This window comes from Anabrus simplex, chromosome 1 (genome assembly GCF_040414725.1).
Source record: "Anabrus simplex isolate iqAnaSimp1 chromosome 1, ASM4041472v1, whole genome shotgun sequence".
In the NCBI taxonomy this organism is placed as follows: Eukaryota; Metazoa; Arthropoda; class Insecta; order Orthoptera; family Tettigoniidae; genus Anabrus; species Anabrus simplex.
The window spans coordinates 257,156,322-257,176,390 of NC_090265.1; the positions used below are offsets into that span (position 1 = coordinate 257,156,322).

A 20,069-nucleotide genomic window follows, 5' to 3' on the forward strand; every position below is an offset into this window, starting at 1 on the left:
GAGGGTGGGAGGGTGGGAGGATGACACCGTATGGTACCGCTCCATTGACGCAAGCACATCGAAACCACTGTTTACAAGTCAACGTTTGTCCACAGTTGATACAGAACATTCAGAATACTTACACTGTGTAGAATATCAGGAAAATGTAAGTAGCTGGTAGATAGAATGAAAGAAGGGAGACTTCCAAAACAAATCCTGTTCTATAAACCTAAAATAAATTGAGATTCGAAGTCCCCACAAGCGCCGGCTCCACAGTAACGGAACAGATATCCTCTAATCCTTGAAGGAAGAAGAAGAATTTGGAATACGAATACTTACTGTCATAAGCAAGCAATGCGGTTAAATCACTTTAAGATACTTTGTTGGTGTTGATTCTTACATATCTCCAAGCTGTCCGAAGATGAAGGTACCGACCACGTCCCCGACCTGACCAAAAACAAAGACGTTGGTGACGTACAGCTCCTTGTCACACACCCAGTCCTCCTGGGTAGGTGCTGTCATCCTGTACCAAGTCTGGTCGTACTCCCAGCCGTGCTGGCACGCTGAAACAAAATTGAAATTGTACTCTTTTTCTTTCTTTTGTTTTCAAAACATACTAATGTTAGTGGTGATGTTTTAAGAGGAAGTACAACAAGTGAAATCTTGGGTTTAAGTATAAACAAATACAGTAGAGACAATACGCGACTCTTCCGGATTTAGCCTTGTTAAAATGCGAGACAAGTCGCAAGTGGCGCTCCTAGTGGCGTGATCTGAAAATTCGCGCTAAATCCAAATATCAATGGAAATGTATATACGGAAATGGTTAAATAAACTACGTCTAGAAAGAAAGTGTTACTAAGATATTAACTTCAAAGTTGCTAAGGTAATTCTGGATAAACGAATGAAGAATTAATGAACAGGTTATTATTTAAAGATTGAAAATAGACACATAATCAAGATGTGAAATGGACTGCTGTGAAAGGGCTTGATCTTTCATTTATGCATTATTTTTTTAGCTTTAGAATTCCTGCCTGAACGTTCACGGCAAGGTTTGTATTTTTACTCTTTGAAAGCATTGTATCATCACATTAAAACACTTGTCAACAAAAATATCGGCACATTCCTTACACACGATTCATTGAATTTACATTTAAGAGCTGGACAATTTCCCTTTTAACTTGAAGCCTCCTAACAGAAAGAAAATCTATAAATTTAGCCTCAAAAACATTCGAACTTTCCCTATAAGCAATACTTGCCATAATGATATTACATTAGGGTAAAGCAAATTTGCATCATCATATTGTTTCAACAAAATATGTACATTTTTTAAATCAGCCATATTTTCTTCAGTGCTTGACAACGCATTACGGCATTCCAAATGGGGTAACTTGGAACACAACCAGCCACACACATATGCATGTGTATTTTCCTGAATTAAATCAAACCCACAGATCACACCTACAACAACACATCGGTACTGAAGGCTAACTGCTGCACTATACAATAAAATAAGCTTATTATATTTTAAGACAGTTAAAATGTGGGTCGCGCAGGTCAGAAGTTTAGGAAGTACAAAAAATATCTTTATAACTGGAAGAATATATATGCAAACACAATATTTACTTACATTTTTTTGTCACGAGGGAAACGGAAGAAAGACCGCGAATCCTTCTGCACTTCAGAGTTATTGCAGCCAAACACAGCACATATCTTTCCACTCATGTTGAGAGGAGATGTAAAGGAATGACACACGCTACTATTTACTTATGTCAATTTAATGCAAACGCATAAATAACGCCAAAAACTTCACAAACAAATACACGTGCTCTTATGACAGAATCAGTAACTCTCAAGTCGTTCCGCTAGAGAGAGAGCTCTAATCACTGTCCCTCGATATCTCGCAGTGTCTCGCGTGTTGTCTCTACTGTATTTTGTATAAATGAATGTTGGAACGAAACAATTATAGTAGACCGAACTAGTGACAACCTCCCAACAATACAGAGAGTTGGTGATTTTGGTGTTAAAATATATTAACTGAAAATTGCTAGGATTGCTTCAAACGTTGTTTGCATCTTCAAAGGGAATAAGAAGACAAAAGTTAGAATCTCTTATAGGAACATTTACTACCTATTTAGGTAATGTTATGTGCTTCCTTTGGAACTTCATTTCCTAATCGTATAACACATAGCGCGTAGATATCCTAGGCGAGGATACACTAGTTCGTTCATGTACATCAAAGGCAGCAATCTGCTCCTACTTGTTACCATTGGTGCTTTTAACCCTTTATAGGTTGCTGGTAAATATATTTACCACTTGGGTTTCCATAGAAACTGTTCAGATGGTAATACCCTAAGTGGCCGTAACTGTCTGCTTTCTAGTCTAGTAACGCTCTCTGGTAAGAATATTTACCACTTTTTCCGAAACTCGCGCTTCACAGCTATTTGAATCGTTCCACTTCGGGAAGTGGTACATATGTTTACCAGAGAGCGCCACTTGAACTTCACTCGTGTAAGCATTGTGTTGACCGTAAAATACAGCTCATTTTAAGCGAGATACTGGATTTCCCTGATTTATATAAGGCAACAATATATATTTTTGAATATTTTGATTATTTTGTGAACATAGATTGCATCTTTTGCGGTTAACTTTGAAAGATTTTATCCAAATTGTCATTGGTCTACACATAAAAGTACCAAGAAAGGCGAAATAGTGTGCTCGTTTTGCATATTGATAACGTACTCATTTTCAATGCAATTGGTAATATAAATATCAGATAATAGACTTCATAGCTTCTAGTTACATGCTTTGCATATGCTCTTTCCTACAATATTCTGGTCAACAAGTTATATTCACTAATATGAAAACATGCAGCAAGAATGTAAGTATATGGATGTACGTTTTATCAGTCACAAGATGTATTAGGATCCCAAATTATGACAAATGGATTGATATCCAAACAACACTTCAAGTTTATTTCGGAAAAACATAAATTTAGTCCATCTTTATGGTATTCAGTTCCTCTGAGTTCAGGGGCGTATATAGAAGATAATAATAATAATAATAATAATAATAATAATAATAATAATAATAATAATAATAATAATAATAATAATAATAATAATAATAATAATAATAATAATAATAAATACATTTTCAGGGTAATTAGGAATGTAAGAATAGGCTACCTCATGCAGTGACTAACATCAGGATTTCCCACAGGGGAGGGGTTGACAAATCAGACGTATATTGGGGGTATATATATCCCAAAATTTCCCTCGGTCCCCTAGGCACTTGCCTGCCTGAACGGATATTTATGCTATTTTGTAAGATATTCTTATACGATCTTAGAAATTAATTTTAGACGATGACTTGGTTTGAATCGTATAGTTTGTAAGGAGAACTATATGCCTTAGTTCTATATCTGTGATATTGTTCCAGCAATGTCTATTATAAGCAAAGGCCTCTCAGAAGAGGCTATCATCAATTTCATCACAGACTCCATGACCCATGTTTCTAGTGCAATTTTCAGAGCCAGTGTGACATTTATAATTATATGTACTTCTTGTTCCATGCTTTCCATCTGCATTTTCCACCTATTATTTGCAAAACACAGTAGAAAGTAGTCATATAAGCAAAGTGGTAAATATATTTACCAGTGCACAGTCAGTGGGAAAAAATCCTAAATGCTCTCTGGTAAAAATACTTACAACCCCATATTGCATAATCAAACAATGTATTGACTCAGATTTTGGTCAAAACCTAAACAGTAGACCCCAATGACATGGCATTTAATCAAATAAGTAATATATTTCGTTCCCCAGGGTTTTTCCCTACAAAGGGTTGCACCCGACAGTCGAGCGGTCAGTGCAATGTTCTCCCGGTAACTCGGTTTCTTCTCAGGGTATTCTATCTATCGCTCTTAAAATCTGAGATTTTATATGTGTTTGTTTTTAACGTGGTTTCGGAAGAGACTCGGTCTGCTGAGACACGCATCATGGGGGAACCTATTCACTCAAGTAAGGACCTGCGGCCGAAAACCTCAAAAAGAATCTCTCTCTTTTGTCAAATTCATCAGTTACTTATATCTACTAAACTTATTAGCTAACTTACAAACTAGCTGTTACCCAAAAGGAATTCATAACACAGACAATTTCTAAAAGAATAGTATAAGAAAATTTATTGGAATAAATCATGTTCAATGTAAAGTTAAATGTGAATTCTGGGTAGTATTATCTTAATAACATTTATGTATAAAGGATTAGAGTCAGCGCTGGCTCAAATAAAGTAAAATAATTAAGATTTTAAATTATTTACACTCATTCTCATTCAATGTTCAAGTTCATATTAGTTATTTACTTCTATATTCGTAGCCATGTTCCGAAGTGTATTTGATTTACTCTAATTATATTTAAGAGATCACTGAGCAATCACGGTCTCCATATAAATACTCGATGTGAATACTGTCACGATAATTATATTAATTATTCTCACCACATTTAAGTCAATTCACTGTGATAAAAATGGATGGTTTGCTAAATTGAAACATAATAAAAATTAAATGGGATAAAGTCAGATTGCGAATGTAAATCTGATCATATCTTTGCGTATGTATCTCCCAAACAAACTCTTGCGTGAGTATGAAATCGTAAAACTGCTCTCCAAATTTTCCATTCATAAATCTGAACTCTGATTATTTGGTCCTTCATCTAGAATACGCATAAATAACAACTCACGGGCTAAGACAATACCTCCCTAGAGCCTACGACATATGGCTCCTAACTAACCATTTTCCTATTCTTTATATTTTATACACTTCAACTCAAATCATAACTGCGTGAAAAGAAATGAATATCTATCTAACTGTTTAGGTAGTTTCCGATCCACACACTCCTCCACCAACGGCTCAATGTGCTTTAGCTATCTCCTATTACTCAATATCTCTCATGTGTACGAGCTACTCAACTCGTATGGTCAGTACAGAATGAAATTAATACGTATTATATTGAAATGTCACCGCACCAAAGAATATCACATGTGTACTTAGTCATGAGCCTAGTTAAACCGTATGTTAAAGAACTCTCTTGTATTCGCTACATACCATTTACCAATGTCAGATAAAAACTGTCACGATTCACAATTCTACCATAATACATGTCAATCTTACCTTAAAATGGGTCATCTGCGCGATGTTCACTCTTTTGACATACTCTTTCCATATGACACAGAAACTCACCTCATGTTAATCTAACACAACGTTTCCTCGGCGAATAGCAATTCTTTCTCATACCGCAGAACATAAACAAACATCTTCATTTCAAATATTCCTTAATATACTCCGAGAAATAACCATATTTTAACACCATTCCAATATACATTATCATTCCACTGGCATACTTATTGCCGTACGCATATCGCCGATTACTCTTAAAGCTATATGCCAAACATTTTAGAATTGCCTTATTATAAACGCATTTTAATAATCTCTTATCTTTTAACAGCAGTTGGAGTTCAATGCCCTCTTTCTATAAAGAAAGGAATACGAAACTTAACTATATTCATCTGTGTCGCGCAGGTAAATTCGTGACGTAATCATTGTACAAGTAATACGAGATTAATCGAAGTTTCACTAGTTGTATAGACTCATTGCTATTAGATCTTCACAAGTAACACTTCTTTCATTTACTCATGCTAGTTTCTACTGCATGTATGCAAGTGCGGTAGCATGTATATGATATAATAGAATTCTAATTCTACACTGCCATCTTATCTTATAGCCTTAAATATCTCACACTTCACTTTATGATTCACACACGTTCTTAACTAATTCATAAATATCACCAATTAATCCGCACATACCGAAGTTAGAGTGAGGGTGTAGATTACAAGAAACTACTCTACTAAAAATGTAAAAACTTAGCTCATCAGATGTTATGTTTGGTCTGGTTGTCGCTCCATTCCTTGGTTGTGCTTAGACCCTCTGTTAGGATCTGGATCTCCGGTTGGACAACGTCTTCCCGGTCATCGACTGGTCATATGGCTGGCTGGTCCATTCCTCATCGGCTGGTCATCTGGCTGGCCGGTCCATTCCTCATCGGCTGGTCATCTGGCTGGCCGGTCCATTCCTCATCGGCTTGTCATCTGGCTGGCCGGTCCATTCCTCATCGGCTGGTCACCTGGCTGGCCGGTGCCTATCCCCAGTTCAGTCCATCATGTAGATTTAGCAAGCAGTCATCATTCCAAATCTGCAGACAGCGTAGAAAGTTCCTTTTGCGGGGCAATCAGTCATGATATATTCCATTGTTCTACTGCTTATTCTTAATGACGAAATTTTCTTCAGTTGGGATAAGTTCTCCGTATATATATATATTAATTTATAACAACAGGGGTAACTTTCTTCCCATACGAAATTATCGGTCCTCCGATATAGTGAGTCCTTCTTCGCCAATCGCAGAGTGGTTGCTCACCGGATCCAAGTCAGATGTATCTCACCGCGATTTACTTATTTTTATAATATCTCGTCTCTTTTATAATGTACGCCGGTGAATTATTTTGTCAGATTTGATCGTCGATCGTAAAATAGTCAATATCTTCTTCAGAAGTTTAGGATAATCTTCAGATGTAAAGCTTAGCTTGTACTTGCGTCTTTCTTCTGCCGTTGAAATTTTTAGAGTATATTTTTTTAACAATTAGTCCGCTGCTATATTTTTTATAAAACAATTCAACTGAGCCTCTACTGTCCTGCAGTGTCTTCCAAAACAGTCCGTTCCGTGACGTGCATGGTCTCCTATATACCGTATTAATGAGAAGTTCACTGCCTTAATAGATCGCATGGGCCATATCTTCCTACGCCGCCATTTTGTAAATGGTCTACGAGATGCGAACGGGCACAGGGTTAAGGCCCGTACTTATAGACATTTTTGGGCTTATGCCGTGCCAAGAAAATAAGGTGAAATTCTTTACGTTTTGCAGAGAAAGCCCAAAAAGCCTATATCACGCTTCCTACTTCTTTTGTATATAGACATAAGGATCATCTATTGAATATTATGCCATTAATCGAATTTATATAGGTATGTTTAATAATTCAGTAAAATGATGGTCCACCTCCTTCACTAAATGGTCAGCGTAACTGCATTCGGTTCAGAAGGTTCCGGTTTCGATTCCCGGCCGAGTCGGGGATTTTATCTACGTCTTATTAATACCTCTAACTGTAAGCCTGAGTGAATACGCTCATCCTAATACATACCTTTTCATTACATACGATATATCACAATGTCAACCATTACAAAATATTCCAACATTAGAATACATCCCTCTAAATGGGGTTGGCGTCAGGATGGGCAAACTTGGTCAAGTCCACATGTGTGACATGGCAACTGTGATACCTTCAGGGTGTGGAAAGAATCGAAGGAAGAATATGATGATAATAAAGAATATTCAGTCAAATAATGAGACTTAATTGAGGAATGTTTTCTCTTATGACATTTCTTTACTGGCTGATATAAAACTGCTTTTACTTACCAACTTTTTCCCATCCACCTTCAGTAGTGTTGAGACCGTCATCTAGCCATGTTCTATTGTACATATGACACTTGCTGAACGTGGGCACCTCCATATTTCCCTCCTCCCTGAACACAAACAGAAATACATGTTAATACAAAAATGACACAAAATACTTTTCCTTCACAGTAATCATTTATTTAAAGAGAGTAAATACAGTTTACATTGGAGATATTCTCCACCAATGTCTATGCACCTTTGCCATCATCCCATCAGTTTCCAGCAAATCATTCTTTGGATGCATCCCGGCGCCACTGCTAGACAACCATCTGAAGCTCATCGTGGGAAGTAAACGTCTTACCTCACATGACTAGGGGCAAGATCTGGCGAGTATGGAGGATGAGGCAGCACGGTGTATTCTAGAACAAGCAGTAATCTGCCGACAGCTATGTGGCCACGTATTGTCACTGTTCTGCGACTTGGTGCTGCTCCCCAACATACGACTTCTAATCTAGTGTGAGTGTGTGAAGCAGCCTCTCCTTCCCTCCCGAGGCACCACATAGTCCAATATCGCCCATGGTTCTCTGTTTCTATGTTTTCTGAGCGTTTACAGGGATGCACCCGCGTACCGACATGAATGACGCAGAACTGTTCTACTGTACTTGCGTCCAGTAAAAACGTCATCTGATCGCCATAGGGATCTATACCAGAGCCGTGCAATGAGCGAATCTATCAGGCTGTACCCCTACTCTGCTCGTTTGGTCAAAGAACGAGCTTGCTGCTAGAACGAACAGAGAAGACTCATAAATGAACGAGTCTGGACAGACTCGAACTAGACTCATTGCTGTTCAGTCAACATAGGCTATATTTAAAGAGTGAACTGTGTGAATCAACCTAAACTCAAAAGTTGATAACAGGCTTGGTGTACCAGACCACTCAGTTATACAGTCACACTATGAGTGATCAAACTGTGAGTTGTTGTCTTGTTTTTGCTTCACATGTGATTAAGCGTTACGAGTGTTATCTGCAGCGGCTGTACGAGAAAGATGTTCGGAGAACCAACAATACACCAATGCGATAGTCACTTGACCTTCCAAATTCCCGAGCTGCTCGATATGTCCAGACTCATTTCTACTCGTTGAGATCAGACAGCATGGAGAGTTCGGTAGACTCATTTGTTCAGTGAAGTTGAACACCTTTTCGAGTTGGGTCCTTCCAAACACTCGTTGAAATGAGTGCTCGACCAGGAAGTTCTGAACGAGTCTAAACTGAGTAGGACCTATTTCTTACAAATACGTTTGAGAGAGTCTACACGTCGTTTAGCATAGTTCTACTCCATACCATGTCTTCCCGCGCACACTAAGCACGTATTTCAAACTGCTACTTTTCCAGAGTTATGGAGGGAGTGCCAATCACTTTTGAACGCCCTAAATATATCACAAATACTGGATGTATATATACTCGCGTTTCATCTATCAGTACAGATATACTACATTCAGTGATTGAATAGATAAATGAAAGAAGTTGAAAAACAGATGATTACGTCAGAATATAATGTAAAACTATAAGAACATTAACTAGAATTCTGAGAAATAACAAAAAGATGAAAAATGAAGAAAGGAAGAAAGACAAACAGAGAAGTAAGCGTTTAGTGTGGTAGATAATAAGTTTACACAAGAATAAAGGTCAAAGAGTGAACGATAAGTGTTACGGAGATATGGTCCATATTCAAAAGGTTCACAATACGAAAATATTCAAGGTTCGATGACGTCCACCTAGGAAAAAGCCCATTTCTCTGAAATGACCTTGTTCATAAATGTCCATATTTAAAACATCCTCAATCATATAAGGTCCATCCAATTGAAACGTCCATGAAACAAAACGCCCACATCCATGGTTCTTAAGAGAATGACCAACCTGAACGAAATGAAAATGCAGAGGAACTCTTGGAAACTTCCTATGAAAGGAATTCTGATATTAAACTTTAATACAGCGCAATTGTCTCTTGATCATCTTGTGGGTTGTCTTTTTAAGGGTCATGATATGATATGGTTCCAAGATGGCGAGGGATATCATCTCTGTCATCGTCATCGTCATTATTTCTTCGCTCCAGCAAGTCGGGTGCGGTTGTGTACAAGCCTCCTCCAGTTTGCCCTGTCAATACACAGATGTTGTTCATATATGCGACGCCAGTTTATATATCCAATTTCAATGTCCTTAAAAATCTTCTTCTCAAAAACATTAAGAGGTCTTCCTCTTGGCCTCATCCCAGGAACACTGCGTTCGAAGGATGCTCGAGGAGTCCTGTGGGAATCCATTATTTTCATGTGACCGTACCATTGCAATACCTTCAGTTTAAGATCTCCAGCAGGCTTCTTTCCAATCCAACCTGCTGTCGGATATCCACATTCTTTATTTTATCCGTTTGTGTTTTGTAGACAAGAACGAAGCAACTTCAATTCTGTTGCCTGAAGACGACTCTTTGTTGATCCAGTAAGTGTAGCTACTTCCAGACCATGCGTCAGTATAGGTACCAGATGTATTTTATACGAGCTGATCTTTGGAGACCAACGGAAAAGTTTCATCCAAAGTATTTGACGTACAGCATGATATAATTTGGAATCTTTCTGAATTCTGTTGCTAATCTCTTGACGTATGATATTGTCTGAGTACAGAACACTACCTAAGTACTGGAAGTTTTCTACAATATATATCTCCTCATCTCCAATTCTTAGATGAACAGTTGGAGAGTTTCTACTCATCACCAAGCCAACTGTCTTGGTTTTGCTGGTTTTAAGACCTGAGGTTGTAAAAGCTTCATGCCAAAGATCTAATCTAGCTTGTACTTCTGCTTCAGTCTCACCCCATACCATTATTTGTAAATTATACCATCAGCAAAAATCAGGGAATTAGTTGCTGGATCCTTTCTAACCGCATTTAAAACTTCATCCATTATGATTATGAAGAATGGTGGTGAAAGACAACTTCCTTGCTGTACTCCACTCTTCGCCTCGAACGACCCTGACTCTCCATCCTGGACCTGAATGCAGCTCTTGGTTTCATCATATAATCATTGTACTTATGCTATGATGTCGTCAGGCACTTTCCTATGTCTCAAACATTCCCATATATGCCTGCATGGTCCAGGGCCATATGCTTTCCCGATATCCAGAAAAACAGTTATAAGTGTTTTACCTTTCTCACAATACTTCTCATAGATCACTGTGGTGGCAGAAATGAGGTCTATAGTTGATCTCTGAGGTCTGAGTCCATGTTGTTGCCCTTCAACGTAGGTTCAGCATCCTGCTCTCAAGAATGGATTCGTAGATTTTGAGAGCATGTGACAATAGAGTTACACCTCTGTAGTTGGTACATCTCTTCCTATCACTTTTCTTTTCGACAATGGGATAATGACACCCTGCTTCCAGCCGTTGGGTATTACATTCTCTTCCCAAATTCCGTTCAGTATTGTGTACGTTCAATGTTGTCCAACCTCTCCAAGTGCTTTTATCATCTCGATATTAAATGCATCTGATCCAATTGTCTTGTAGTTTTTCATTTGCCGTCTTTGTAATACTGGTAATTTCCGTTAATGTTAAAAATATCCTACTTTAGTTATTCAGGTACCGTTCATTTACAGGCTGCTTAATTTTTGGATGCCAGGCCAAGACTTGAGTGATTGTTTTGTTTACGACTGTTGTACTTGAAGGTGGATAATGCATCGCCAAATGTTTACGTGATGTGAGACGAAAAGTCTCTGAAATCCTCAGGAGGGAATCTAGGAGTAACTGCCCGCCTTTGTCCTGATTCTGCACGGCCATTAATACATTTCACTTTAGCATAAAATGTAAGTTGCAAGACATCTTCAAAAAATATGTCATTTAATAAATTCCATACCATTTGCAAGTCATTTAGTGGAAAGACCGGCAGCCCAATAACTTCCTGTATTTGGTTTCTTGTTTCAGGGTCATCAGTGTCCAAATAATGTGCCCTCAAACCTCTATTGAATACATTTTCCTCCATATGGATTTATTTATTAATGATGAAGAGACGCCCACTGACTAATGACTGAGGGAATGCCACTCGAAAAACTTTCATATTGATCAGCTCAAAATTGCACATTGCAAGAGTAAAATTACATGTGAGATTTAGATGCAATTTTTAATTTCATTATATATTATCCAATAAGTTCTTCCGAACTGTCAAACAAAACACCAGAGGAAATCCCACCGGGCGAGTTGGCCGTGCGCGTAGAGGAGCGCGGCTGTGAGCTTGCATCCGGGAGATAGTAGGTTCGAATCCCACTATCGGCAGTCCTGAAAATAGTTTTCCGTGGTTTCCCATTTTCACACCAGGCAAATGCTGGGGCTGTACCTTTATTAAGGCCACGGCCGCTTCCTTCCAACTCCTAGGCCTTTCCTATCCCATCGTCGCCATAAGACCTATCTGTGTCGGTGCGACGTAAAGCCCATAGCAAAAAAAAGAGGAAATCCAAATCCAAAAACGTTCCCATGTACTGTGAAAAATTGAAATAATTGATTTGGAACTGTTTAAAATGTTCCTTTACTGAATATTGTCACTTTCAACCATGCGTTATATGTTAATATCGGTGGAAAAAAATTAGCACTCCTGACTTATCGTTTATACCTGAATCAAACCACAGAAAATTTTCTTCTGTCAATGTCTTGTTGTTTGGTTCAATAATCACAATGCCCTTCCTTAAGTGCGGAAGTGGAGGGCTATTTTGATTTTGCTGCTAAAGAAACCATTCTGATACTGCATCTCGTTGCAGAATACTTACTAAAATGTCTTCATTACTAACTCCGGTAAGTACTTGTCTTACAACAGTGCTTGGTGGTTCGGTTGGATCTTCCCTTGCCTTATTTCTTATTCTGTTCACTATCCATCTAACCCTTTGTTTCTTTTACATTTGTACAATTAAAATCGTTCCCTATACCACCAGTCATAATTCTAAAATTTTTGAAGTTAGCATTCGCTGTACATCTTGTGTACAGGTCTTCCGGTCAAAATATTGCCAATATTTCCCACCCACCACCCTTCACCCCACAGATTCCAGAATGGTATCTCCATGTAACAAAATGGGCTTGTTCTTCTGGCTATAGATCACTAGAGGCATTGCATCCATTTCATAAATAATTGTATTATATTTCATAATATTGCAGAGTAAAGATAAATTATTGTTGGACCATTTTCGTTTATTAGACATTTTTACATGCTGGACGTTATTGTCTGGCAGATAACTTCCTTGTCGAGTTTTTCATATTGTGAACCAATTGTACGTAGAGCATTAAATGTTGAACAGTTTAGCATGTGGACGATTTTGATGTGACCTTTTGTTACTGTGGACATCCTTTTATGGATCTTGGAAACATGACAAGAATCGTTACTATTTTGTGCAGAGAAGCAGTGAAATAGGCAATTTGTCAATAATCCGTAGAATCACTTTTATATTGAAAAGATTAATATAGAATTAGAGAAAGAATTCAGTGATTATAAGGACTTACGAGTTCTTGCAACTCGATTTTGCTTGGAACTACTTCATTTAGTATGTGACGCCTGCATGCGATCATAATGTACCTGCTAATTCTTTAAAGCTTCAGGCAGTAGTGTTAATAACAAATAACGTATTGTAAACTTTGGCATTGACTGTCTAATATAAAAACCTAAGTGTACGACTTATAAAGGGGAGTTCCTTGTCCTTCCTGTAAAATTGTTTTGGTACGTGTCATCTTTTAAAATTGCTGTGAAACGATGTACTAAAATGGACTTGACATTTAGGACACTAAGGAAACTTGTGATCACATATTTCCATTGTATATTTACACTGCATTACCCCAATTGGCTTAAAGAATATTGAAAACGAATCTAAAATAGAATGAGAGAAAGAATTCAGTGATTAAAGGTCTTCTGAGTTCTTGAAACTCGTTCTGCTAATAAGTTCATTCTTCGGCGAATGATAATAACATCTCTATTTCAAACAGACACGCTTCAGAGCAATGCTATCGTAACTAGCATTGTTTAGGTGTTACATAAAAGCAAATTCAAAGTTCGTGTATGCCAGAAATCACCATGGAGACTTATGGCAGACGGCGTTCTAGGCAACACTGACAGGTATAAGTCTCCATGGTGATTTCTGACATATACGAACTTTCAATTTGCTTTTATATAACATCTGAAAAATGCTAGTCACGATAGTATTGCTCTGAACCGTCGATGTATTTTTCCAGCCATTATAAAATATTTGCTCGAAATAGTTTCTTTGGAGGGTTGTTTCATGCATCATAAACGGCTCTCACTCAACTTCTGATCTTTGAATCAGGGGCCACCGGGGTTTTAAGTCCAGAACTTTACACCTATTGTGATGATTCTTGCGTAAAGTTGTGTGTGTGAGGGGGGAGATAACCGGCATTATCAGACTCTCTTGACGCTCTGAACGAATTACAGAAATATGAATATAAAATCGAAATTCAAAGGACAACTTTAGAAGAAAAGTAAATATGCAAACTAAACTTCATAATGTGATATTTGCGGAAATATAAAACAGATTGGCAAAAACATACACACTGAATGCAGCCAGTTGTCTTTTATGACGAGTGAAGTTTGAATGAGTGAATGAACGTACGTACTTCAGTATCATTTTATTACCGCTATTGTTATTTGTATTATTTTAACTTAATATACGTAGCGGCTTTATTATTATTATTATTATTATTAGTTCTATTTTATTGCTATAACATTTCTGTATTGATTTTAATTTAGTCATGATATATGTACCGGGTGGTACACCTCCACGCCGCTAATTCAAAACTTGCGCCAGTTGAAACTCCTCTACTGGAGGAAGCTTGAACTTTAACTACCAGGTTAATTCTCAAGTTTATCAGAAGATGTCACTACTTGTAAATTTTGAAGTGTTCTGAACTATGTCAATTTCGATTCAATGTTGTTTTCTCTGTAGCAAGAAGTGTGAACATTCTCTTCTAGATGACACTACTTACGAACTACAATTGTCCACCCTAGTGCGAAGTGAGGGAAACCTTTTTTGAAGAAATTTAGTATTTATAAGTTTGTTCCTTATTAAATTCCTTTCAGCTTTTGTTTAAGTTGGCAATGTTAACCCTTTCTTTCCGCCAGTTTTGAAACTGGCCAATCATAATTTTCTGTAATTAATTTTCCACCAATCCTTTTTTTTCTTCTTCAGCTTGGACATGTACTCTTTTGGTCGTCCAATAAAAAGCTTGTGGGCGGGTGTTCTCATTCATGAAAGGTCTCGAATGTTCCGCGAGGGTATATAAACTGCTGATTTTCGGGTCTCTGCGCCACTTCAGTAACACCTATCATAGTGTAAATTATGTAGCAGGGGGCGGGAAGCGCCTCTTTCGTCGGGCAGCAGTTCTTCAATAAGGTAATGGCCTTTTAATAACTTATTTTCTTGCTAGCTCAGCAGTTTACCTCTCGGGGCAGGTTCGATACCTTTTACCATGTAACTTTCCTCTAAAATGTAAAAGACACTTGGTATAGATTCTATCTCTTTAAACTACATATTGGGATAGAGAGTGCTTCACCCTCTCGAGCTCCCACTCCTATTGCTTTGAGGTGAACTTATTTTCACAGCCGTTTCTTCCCTTCTTAATGTAATATAAATTATTTTCTTATATAAGTCACCTCTTTAGTATGGGATTAGCCCTTGCATAGGCGGCCTAGTGCCAAATAGGTTTTACAGAAATGTATTAGGAGTGCAGTTTCTCCTCCTCTCAACTTGGTATTTTGGAGGCCATTGTAATTGTCCTGTTTCTTTATTGAATAGGCCTCAGTAGGTTGGGTATTTTTACCTCTGTTTTCATGTGCTTGGAGGTCAGCTTGAAAGTGGAGTTTGGTGTGGCCTTTGATAGGCTTGAACTTTAAGAGCGGGTTGCTCTTTCTTAAAATTTTGATTTCTGTGTGCCTCGAGCAGGCTTTACTGAGTAATAGGGAGCAAGAGCTCCTGGGAATGATTGGGGTTTTCTGCCCCTTTGTCAAACCTGGTATCTGGCAAAAGTTGGGCTAATTGCTCAAGAATTATGTGTCTGGCTCTCGGAGCCCAAATCCTGTATCACTGTAATTGTACACTCTCGATTTGTTGTCAGGCTACTGAGTACCTGTTATATTTGTTATTTCTTGATCTTGAAAAGAAAATATAACCTTGTTAAATTTTAAATTAACTTTAATTTCGTAAGTTGACACCTGTTCATCCCTGCACCTTCTTTCACCTCTAACTACCACGGCAAACTCCGTAACAATATACATTGCTACAATTGTACAAGTAATTTTTTATTTTTACCATTATTATATTATCTAATAATTCTAACGCCGTACGTCGTAATGGCAGTGGTCAAGTGTAACAGAGGGCTTAGATCCCTAATTTTGACAGAAATAAACATCATCTATCAATCTGTCCATCTATCCTATCTCTCTATCTACACGTCAAGTGAATAAAGATTTTTTGTTTGCTATGGGCTTTACGTCGCACCAACACAGATAGGTCTTATGGCGACGATGGGATAGGAAAGGCCTAGGAGTTGGAAGGAAGCGGCCGTGGCCTTAATTAAGGTACATCCCCAGCATTTGCCTGGTGTGAAAATGGGAAACCACGGAAAACCATCTTCAGGGCTGCCGATAGTGGGATTGGAACCTACTATCTCCCGGATGCAAGCTCACAGCCGCGCGCCTGTACGCGCACGGCCAACTCGCCCGGTTAGTGAATAAAGAGACTGTACATGTTGCATTGTACTTTGGCCTCATTACTGTTATACGCTGAAAGTTTATACAACATGGCACTCCATTGTAAGTGTACCTGGGTATATTGAGCTCCAACCATCGTTCATGTGTATAGTTGGTCTTCTCTCTTCCAGGCACATGGCACCAGTGGTTGGGGACGGCCATGGCTAGCACGAAGTTGAGGAAGGGCATGGCGACAAGAGTGCTGAAAACGAGGTTGAACGTCAGGTTGAACCGCTTCTGAAACTTGCCACGCGTCCCGACGTGCTTCATCAGCTCGTCGAACAGCGCCTCCTCCTCATCGGGGACTGTCATCGTGCCTCACTTCAGTTGTCAGCAACACCTGCAATATATGGGGGTTGACATAAAGCATGAAAAATGAAGGTGTAAAGAAGTATATCAACGTTCCGCCAGCGAAATCCTCTATGTGAAATATTTCAGCTTAGAACTTTGGCCGGTAAAGTTCTATCATCTAAAGTTCAATATCCTGCGAATTCTCGCTCTTGGAGGTATATGTGTTGCGGGACAGTATTTCTCCCACAACATAATCACACAGCGGTTTTCGCAGGCGTAACGGCGATATTACTTTACGGTATAAAGCGTGTACATGGTGGAATTGCCACCGAGCAACTGCATATAAAACCACATTTTATTTCGAGAAGTTTAACTCATTTGTTACAAATTAGATAAGTGTTTTTCACATAATCATCCAGTATAATGACCACAGAAACCAAAATGGCGAGAAAAGTTTTAAGAGTACAAGGCTCCTGTTACTTCACCAAAACCCAGTGTGACCTAACACATTCAAAAGAAAATCGGCAAGGCCGCCAAGAAAAATCTAAAGAGAATTAAATTACTGAGAAGTACAACTCTGGAAAACAATTTTCGTACCAGTCCTGATCGCCTATACGGAGGAGAGGGAATTAACCTAGCCACTAAGTGAGATAGAGTAGTTAGCTGTATGCTCGGTCAACTTTCCCCTAAGAAACTGACTTGGTTCTCAGTTCCCACTGTAGACTCCTTGTACTACAGGGCCACGTGCCCCTCCAAAAATGGAAATCTCAGGAAAGAGGACAAACGTCCTTAAAGGCGAGTCGGCCACGCTTCTACCATCCCGATTCGGCAGTCCCCATTGAGGGCCTTGGCTAGCCATGACGAATATTGGCCAGATACAAGGCATGGGGATATTTTAGTGTCACATGGTCAGCTAACTGATTGGGTTTCCTGACTAGGCGCATTGCCTTACCTATCAACAACTGCACAGTTGACCTTACAAAGTTCACTGTATTGTGTTTCATCCCTTAGTCCATGATGAACATCAATATATGAGACCTGAATCGAACCGGACTCCGATTATGAAGAGAAACTGTTTCTCGGGAACCGTGCGTAAGACATATTTAGATATAGGTATAATTAATTTCTACAAGACTTCAATGTTGCGTTACGTAAACCTTTATAACTCCAGTAGCAAAATAGAAACAGTTAAAATTGTGATGAACATTGCAACACTTCGGAGGCTACTGAAGTGTGCCCAAGTGAAATTGAACTAATAATTACTATTTTATTCCAAGTTGCTTTACGTCGAACCGATACAGCTAGGTCTTATGGCGACGATGAGATAAGAAGGGGCTAGGAGTGGAAAGGAAGCGGTCGTGGCTTTAATTAAGGTACAGCCCCAGCATTTGCCTGGTGTGAAAATGGAAAACTACGGAAAACCATCTTCAGGGCTGCCGACAGTGGAGTTTGAGCCCACTATCCCCCGAATGCAAGTTCACTGCTGCGCGCCCCTAACCACACGGCCAACTCGCTCGGTCTGATAATTACAATCTATTCGTTGCTTCATTTCTGCGGTTTGAGATATCGATCAGCAACCCGTGCTGCTTTCAAGGTCAACACTATGAGAATACCAGCCCTCCCCAATGTATGTATACCTACAAAGCAAGTGAAAAGTCGGTCTGATAACTTGTATAGCCATTGTGTCTATACTGGTACATTTATTCATAATTAATTGACGCTAGGGTAAAGAATGAAGCTGCTGTAGTCTACATACTACGTACCACATAGGATTCGTTACCCCGAGCACAAAAGCTTGGTATTTCAGCCATTTCATAACGTTCTGAAATTGCACAAAAGTGGATCACTTTTATCAGCACACAGATTTATTGGTGCAAGATTTGCTTATCTATACGAGAGTGAAGGTGAGATCAGTGAATGGTCGAAATCGTTCTATGGGTTGCATGATTGCATTATTTGATGTCAAATTTAATCGAAGAATGCTTGTGGAACTTACTAGTGTTGCCCCAGAAACGGAAAAGTTATGTGATAATCTTTTGGAAGCTTCGTGGCCTAAGACAGTTCCATTCCCCTGTACAGTTGTATCTTCCTATCGCTGACATTCCATGCATTGGTAATGAAGCAGAGTGAATATTGACAAACATGAGCCACACCCCCTCCCATCGCGGAAACATTCCCAGCACAAATAAATACCGAGAAAGTTTTGAGGCGTAGATCGCGACTAGGAAAGGCCAAAGAAAAACAGCCTTGAACTGGAAAGGAGCCTCATTACCCATTAAAAGTAGTAAGAGACTAATACTACAAGTAATAAAATTCAAGTACACTTAATGAGGGTTTATTAATATCATAAAGATAGAAGGAATGAACAAAGGAAATCAATTACAAGGATAAGAACGGGTACATACACGAGTAAACTTGGTCCAGTTGATGGCATAACATTGTTATGTGAGCATAACGTTATCAAACCCCAAGGTAAAATTAAACTTTCGGCGAGCTCACTCAGTTAAATACAATATCATTATTGAATATGCCAGTATTAATATTAGTGTCGTAGGTCAAGCAGATCGTTCTTTCCACGTATCATTTATCACACACATCGTTTCAACTCCACCCTCATACCAACAATCACCATAGATCGTCAAAATGCCACGCATCCAGCAGGAAAAAATAAAAATACGTAAGATATCAGCATGGCACCAAGAGAAACATCTCTGGACCACGGAAACAATATAAATAACCAAAGGGAAAATTCCAGGCAAGCGCATAGCCTAAATATAAGAAACATAAACATGGCGGCCCCATGGGTAAGCGAGCGGCCAAGACAGGTGCGGAGGCAAGAGAAATAGCACCGTACGTAAATACAAAAATAAGGTACAGAAACAAGATTAAAATGTAAATTTAGCTGACCGATACGTCATTCTTTCACTCCCCTCTCATACCAACATACGTGCACACATTCAGACACAGCCGGGATCGGCAACCAATATGAGCACCACCGCCAGTTAAACGGCGAACTCAATTTCATAAAGCATGACTCCAAGGTAACAAACGAGGTCGCTTTAATATCATAAGTCGCGTGCACGGCACAAAGGAATTTAGCAGTGGGATCAGAGAAATCCCGTAGTCATGCACAAACCCATCAGGGTTCGCACTTCGTACGACACGAGTGGAAGCTCGCGCTGACACGAAGGGCAAACAGTCATTAGATGGCGAATTACATTAGAATGCAGTGCACCTGAAAAGAAGTAATATGAGACCCAAGTATCAATATCTCATAATCTCAATAACCACAAGAAAACATGCAGCCCATTTATACTGCGGAGCGACAAGACGCATATCAATCAGCTATGAATAATAGAATAAATATTACGAAAGAACAGTCGAACAAATAATAATATGAAAGAATTACCATACCTGGAATATATTAACCAGCAAAGTAAGAAGAAGTATGGTAGTATAGGCTAAGTTTGAATCGTTCAAAAACCCTTTTGCAAGTCAAAAACGCTACTCCGATCTGCGTGGGG

At 38.8% G+C, this 20,069-nt stretch overlaps 1 protein-coding gene across 2 annotated transcripts in view; it reads right to left on the bottom strand.

Moving 5' to 3' along the window:
* Positions 1-20,069, bottom strand: part of LOC136864716 (carcinine transporter) — a 214,871-nt gene that overhangs the window by 48,569 nt on the left and 146,233 nt on the right. For both annotated transcript variants that reach the window (XM_068226112.1, XM_067142042.2), the window contains exons 2-4: positions 16,328-16,594; positions 7,498-7,604; positions 380-542 (exon numbers count right to left, since the gene is read on the bottom strand). In XM_068226112.1, coding sequence (XP_068082213.1) covers positions 380-542; positions 7,498-7,604; positions 16,328-16,566 — 509 coding nt within the window. In that variant the 5' untranslated portion in view covers positions 16,567-16,594. The remainder of the gene's footprint in view (positions 1-379; positions 543-7,497; positions 7,605-16,327; positions 16,595-20,069) is intronic.